This window comes from Gekko japonicus, unplaced genomic scaffold (genome assembly GCF_001447785.1).
Source record: "Gekko japonicus isolate JY-2015 unplaced genomic scaffold, Gekko_japonicus_V1.1 scaffold2942, whole genome shotgun sequence".
Lineage (NCBI taxonomy): Eukaryota > Metazoa > Chordata > Lepidosauria > Squamata > Gekkonidae > Gekko > Gekko japonicus.
In genome coordinates this window covers 153,486-159,680 of record NW_015160315.1, presented here as the reverse complement: position 1 = coordinate 159,680, position 6,195 = coordinate 153,486, and the positions used below count along the sequence as shown (strand labels likewise).

Sequence of the window (6,195 nt, the reverse complement as noted above, 5' to 3'; positions counted from 1 at the left end):
TGGGTATTCTGTTTGTGATAATTGTTTGGATACACTATATTTTTAATATGCTAGTTGTGATAATTTCATGCCAAGTAAAAATGTCCATAGTCATATTTTATGTTCCTAAAGTAACAGAATGACTTTCAATCTAGAAAAGACAAAAGAAATGCTAATGTAGCATTTTTTTCAATTTTTCCGAAAAAAACCGGGAAAAACCCGGGTTTTTTTCCGAGCTTCAAAATTTCCGGAAATTTTACATCTCTATGCACACACTTCAGGGGTCATGTGGCGCTCTGTCTCATGAGAAGGGCTAGACAGGTGCCCCCGGGGGAGGTTCGAAAGGAGTGTGGGATTGTGGGAAAGGGTTCAGCGTTTGTTGTTAAAAGGACAAGATGGGCCAAGGTTTTGTGGAGGTCACCCCATTTTGACCTGGGAACGTTTCCCCCTTCATGCTATGCTTCCTGCGGTGACCTTCTGCTGAAGTGGCACTCTGCTTTGCTTAGCGGACACGTTTTGTGCCTTGTCCCGCAGAACTTGGCGCGTCAGGTCCAGGAGTCCTTGGCCAAGGCCAATGAAGTGGCGCTGGAGACCTTCCAGGCCATCTCCACCGTCCGCAGCTTTGCAAACGAGGAGGGGACGGCCCGGCGCTACGAGGAGAAGCTGCAGGGGACCTACCAGCTCAACAAGTGGGAGGCTGCGGCCTACGCCACCTCCTTGTGGACTAGCAGCGTAAGCGATGCCACGGCTCTCTTTGGTTTTCTGAGCGGGTGACAGAGCACTGGGACAGGAATTCGGAGCCCCCCTCTCCCCGTCTGGAGGAGTGGGCCTTGGTTGGGTGGGTGGTGGGACTGGGAGGCGCCGGGGTTCACACAACAGGATTTCCCAACATGATGCCCACGGGCCCGTGGCACCCACAGACACCTCAAAGTGTTTTTAGCAGGTGGGGGGAAGAGGTGGAGCTTCTGCCCAGAAAGGATTCTGATTGGCCACTGGAGATCTGAGGCACTGTGCAGGGTTTTTTTTAAAAAACCATTATGCTTTTCCCAACCATGATGCACTGTGCGACTGAAGGTAAGCGGCGGTGGCCATTTTGTGTCTGGCCCCGCCTCCGGCGGCAGCCATTTTGTGGTTGGGCCCACTGTGCCAGAATTCCAAAGGCGCCCACAGGTTTCAACAGCTCGGAGGCCCCAGTCCAAGGAGACAGGAAAGCACTTTTTCTCATGCAGCTTCTCTTCATTCTCCTCCTCCAGATCTCGGGATTGGCTCTCAAAGTGGGGATTCTGTACTACGGGGGCCACCTGGTCACGCTGGGGGGGGTGAGCAGCGGAGATCTGGTGACCTTTGTCCTCTACGAGATGGAGTTCTCCTCAGTGGTGCGGGTGAGTTTGGGGGCACATGCAGGGTGGTGGTGAGGAGATGAGAACAGCAGCCCATGGGGGTCTCCCACTGTGTGGGGCAAGGGACGCTCTGTCTTCTTGGTGCTTGGGGTGGGGGTCAACAGTGGGAGGGCTTCTAGTGTCCTGGCCCCACTGCTGGACCTCCTGGTGGCACCTGGTATTTCTGGCCACTGTGTGACACAGAGTGTTGGACAGGGTGGGCCATTGGCCTGATCCAACATAGGTTCTCTTATGTTCTTATGTCTGGGGCAAGGGACGCTGTGTCTTCTTGGTGCTTGGGGTGGGGGGGGGCACAGTGGGAGGGCTTCTGGAGTTCTGGACCTGCTGGTGGACCTCCTGAGGGCACCTGGGTTTTGGCCACTGTGGGACCACAGATAGAGTCGGCCAGGTCCCTTCGTTGCCCTGGCAGGGGGATTTTGGGGGGGGGCATTCTGGGAGACCCCTGACGTGATGTCCTCATGTTGGGGACAACATGTTTTGACGCTCTGGTTTTTGGGCAAGACTTTATGGTAAAACTGGCTTCAAACCATAGAGTTTTTGCCCTCAAACCAGAGTGTCACTGTGCAACATCCCTGACATGATGACATCACTCCTGGGTGACATCACCACGTTGGGGACGTCCTGAAATGACATCACTGTTTGGGGGCGGGGCTTCCCCTACTGGCCAGCAGCAGGCAGAAGCCCCCAAAACTGGGGGAACCTCCTCCGGTATCTGGGTACTGGCAACCCGAGACTCAGAGTGTTGGGCTGTATGGGCCACCGTCCTGATCCAACATGGCTTCTCTTATGTTCTCATGTCTCCTTCGACCCCTCCCCCTCCCCAGGCCCTCCTCTTTTCTTACCCGAATGTGCAAAAAGCAGTCGGATCATCTGAGAAGATTTTCGAATACATGGACCGGACGCCCCGGATCGCCCCCTCGGGGACCCTGGCACCCCCAGAACTCGGAGGACACGTCCTCCTGCAGGACGTCTGGTTTTCCTATCCGGACCGGGATGATGCTCTGGTGCTGAAGGTACCCTGGAGTGGGGAAGGGGCTGAGATTGGGGGTCACGGGTGGGGTGTGAAGGGAACCTTGAGCATTTCCCTTGGACACGAGAATCAAAGAAATCCGGCCCATTTTGGAAAAAAGAGGATCTTTGATATCTCTGTGTGTGCCGGAGAGCAAAATCTCCCTCCATCATGTTGGAGGCCTGGTCTCCCGCAGCTTGGAGGCTGACAAGATTTTTGGGGTGGGGTGGGGTGGGGGTGGGGGGCAACCTTTTGAGAGTTAAAACCTCCCTTCATCAGATTCAAGTCTGATGCATCAGATGCGAAGGGATTCTCAAAAGCTCACGCCCCGAAAATTTTGTTGACTTCCCAGGTGCAATTGGAATGTGAACCTAACTGTTCTGCTGAGAGCCAGCTGTGGTGTCATGGTTGAAGAGTGGCGGACTCTAATCTGGGAGAACCGGGTTTGATTTCCCACTCCTCCACGTGCAGCCAGCTGGGCGACCTTGGGCCAGTCACTGTTCTCTCAGAGCTCTCTCAGCTCCACCTCCCTCACAGGGCATCTGTTGTGCAGAGAGGAAGGGAAGGTGATTGTAAGGAGCTCCAAGACTCCTTCAGATAGTGAAGGGCGGAGTATAAATCCAACTCTCCTCGTCCTCCTCCCTCTCCTCTTTCTTCTCGTCCTTCTCCTCTTTCTCCTCCTCCTCCTCCTTGTCCTCTTCCTCATTGTTGCCCTCCTCCTCTTTCTCCTCGTCCTTCTCTTTATCCTCCTCCTCCTCCTCATAAGTCTGGTGTAGCGATTAAGTGTGCGGACTCTAATCTGGGGGAACCGGGTTTGATTTCCCACTTCTCCACTTGCACCTGCTGGATGACCTTGGGCAAGCCGTAGTTCTGGCAAAGCTGTTCTCTCAAGGGCAGTCCTGGAAAGAGTTCTCTCAGCCCCACCTACCTCACGGGGTGTCTGTTGTGGGGAGGGGAAGGGAAAGGAGTCTGTAAGCTGCTCTGAGACTCCTTTGGGTAGTGAAGGGCAGGGGATAGAGCCAATCTCCTCCTCTTCTCCTCCTCCTCCTCCTCGTCCTTCTCCTCTTTCTCTTTCTCCTCCTCCTTCTCCTCCTCTTCCTCTTCCTTCTCCTCCTCCACCCCCTGAAACTATCCTTTTAGTACCTCCAGTGTTACTAAACGCACCGCTTCCTGAGGGAGAAGCTGAAACCAGTGTAGGAATGATTTGACCGGATGGCTCAGCTTTGGGTGCCTTGAGTGGCCTCGGAGAGGGGGGTTGGGGAGGGCTGGACCGCAGCTGGGCCTGTGATCGACCGGTCCTTCGTGGCCACAAGTGGGGGCTTGGGGGGGGTTGGGGTTGCCAGTTCCAGATTGGGAAACTCAGCCAGTTTGGTGTCGTGGTGAAGTGCGCGGACTCTAATCTGGGAGAACCCGGTTTGATTCCCCCACTCCTCCACTTGCACCTGCTGGTGTGACCTTGGGTCAGTCACAAGCTCTGGCACAGCTGTTCCTGAAAGAGCAGTTTGTGTCAGAGTTCTCTCAGCACCACCCACCTCAGAGGGTGTCTGTTGTGGGGAGGGGAAGGGAAAGGAGTTTGTAAGCCGCTCTGAGACTCCTTTGGGTAGTGAAGGGCGGGGTATAAATCCAATCTCTTCTTCTTCTTCTTCTTCTGCTTCACAGGGTGTCTGTTGTGGGTAGGGGAGGGGAAGGGAAAGGAGTTTGTCAGCCGCCCTGAGACTCCTTAAGGTAGTGAAGGGCGGGGTATAAATTCAATCCCTTCTTCTTCTTCTTCTGCCTCACAGGGTGTCTGTTGTGGGGAGGGGAAGGGAAAGTAGTTTGTCAGCTCCTCTGGGTAGTGAAGGGCGGGGTATAAATCCAACCTCCTCTTCTTCTTCTTCCTGGAGATTTGGGGGTGGAGCCTGGGGAGGTCACAGGGACCTCAGTGGGGTATGATGCCATATAGAGTCCGCCCTCCAGAGTATCCTTTTTCTCCGGGGGACTGATGATCTCTCGTCTGGAGGTGAGCTGCCTTTCTAGGCGGTCTCCCAGCTCCCGCCTGGAGGCTGGCATCCCCCAACTGTCCACCCCCAGCTTGGCGCGACGCATCCTCCCACTGTCCCTAAATCCGAGCCCACCCGTGCCCTCCCTTCCCCACAGGGGGTGACCCTGGAGCTGCGCCCCGGCACAGTGACGGCGCTGGTTGGCCCTTCGGGGTCCGGGAAGAGCACCGTGGTGGCCCTGCTGGTGCGGTTCTACGATCCGGAGCGAGGACGGGTGACGCTGGACGGGAGAGACCTGCGGGAGTATGAGCATCGCTTCCTGCATGGGAAGGTAGGGGCCACTCACACACACACACACACACACACACACCGGGACTGAAGGGCGTTAGAACCACTCCCATTTCCTGGCAGGACTCAGGGTATGAAAGGAACCGATGCTCCCTCTAAGCCAGTGGTGGCGAACCTGTGGCACGGGTGCCAGAGGTGGCACTCAGAGCCCTCTCTGTGGGCACGCGTGCCATCGCCCCAGCCAGGCCCAGACCATCATTAAAGTGTCGAATTCTCTGCCAAGTAATTTTAAGCAAATGAAAGCATTTGGGATTGCTTCCCTTACTTTGTTTGGATCATCTGAAGTTAACGTGTGAGTTGTTTTTCCTAAAGTAAAACCTCAGTATTCAGGTTAAATTGCCGTGTTGGCACTTTGCGATAAATAAGTGGGTTTGGGGTCGCAGTTTGGGCACTTGGTCTCTAAAAGGTTCGCCATCACTGCTCTAAGCTGTGGAGTCCTGTGAGCAGAAATTCTGCTTTGTGAGCGAATGGCATGATGTGAGTGAGGAATTTGACTTAAATCAGTTTGCTCTGGAGCCCTCCTTCCTTGCTCTTACTCCTTCAAAAGTGTCTGGGACTCCCTCAATATAAAAATGATGTAGTCCTAAAACAGAGGGAGTTCCTTCATATTTCCCCCCAGAATTTTTGTAGATATCGACTTTTTCCTTGATTTTCTGATTCCTCAAGTTTTAAAGTCTTGATTCTGTGTCTTTTCCCTTCATAAGTGTAAAAATTGTCTTCCGAAAACAGCCATCCATATTCCCTCTTAATAGCAGCTTGTAATTCCATGAATTGTTTTCTTTTTGTTGTCTCTGAGATGGTATGAAAGTCACTATTTTGTCATAATTTTTTAATAGAGTCTCTGGTACTTTCTTGTAAAGGTTGTACTTCTCTTTGTAGGGATAGGTTCTTTTTTATAAGTCCAGTCGTCTTGCTTGGAGGTTTCCTCTGTGTTATCAAGACAGGCAGGTCCTTTTCCCTCCTCTTTTGATGCTGTCTGGCCTGTTTTGCTCTTAGTTTTAAATCGTTGCGTCCATGTTTGGATTTCTGTCTGTACCGGGAGAAAGGTTTCTTCGAGTGCTTTTTTAATGGTCACATTAGTTATATTTTGAACCATATTCAAAAGGTCTTCCAAGGAACCTTTACTGTTAGTTACACCAGACTCTATAGACCAGGGGTGTCAAACTCATTTGTTATGAGGGCCAGATCTGACATAAATGAGACGTTGTTGGGCCGGGCCATGTGTGTCATAAAATGTAATGCCAGGTAGCAGAGATATAAACTTTATAAAGGACACAAACACAAAGGGTTTTTTTAAAACTTAAAATAAAAGCATGCTTAAAACATTAGCACTCTTGCAATATTTTATCTAACAGTGTCTGATAACTGACACCTCTTGCTCTGAATTATTGCATCAAAATGTCGGTGCTGTTGCAATCTTGAGTATGCTGTTCAGGCGTGTATCTGTAAGGGGCAAGCCGACGATGACGCAGCAGCAGCA

At 52.4% G+C, this 6,195-nt stretch overlaps 1 protein-coding gene across 1 annotated transcript in view; it reads left to right on the top strand.

Moving 5' to 3' along the window:
• LOC107115183 overlaps positions 1 to 6,195 on the top strand; it is a 69,038-nt gene that overhangs the window by 6,399 nt on the left and 56,444 nt on the right. Inside the window, exons 5-8 of the mRNA XM_015416820.1 lie at positions 514 to 711; positions 1,233 to 1,361; positions 2,204 to 2,392; positions 4,525 to 4,698. Coding sequence (XP_015272306.1) covers positions 514 to 711; positions 1,233 to 1,361; positions 2,204 to 2,392; positions 4,525 to 4,698 — 690 coding nt within the window. The remainder of the gene's footprint in view (positions 1 to 513; positions 712 to 1,232; positions 1,362 to 2,203; positions 2,393 to 4,524; positions 4,699 to 6,195) is intronic.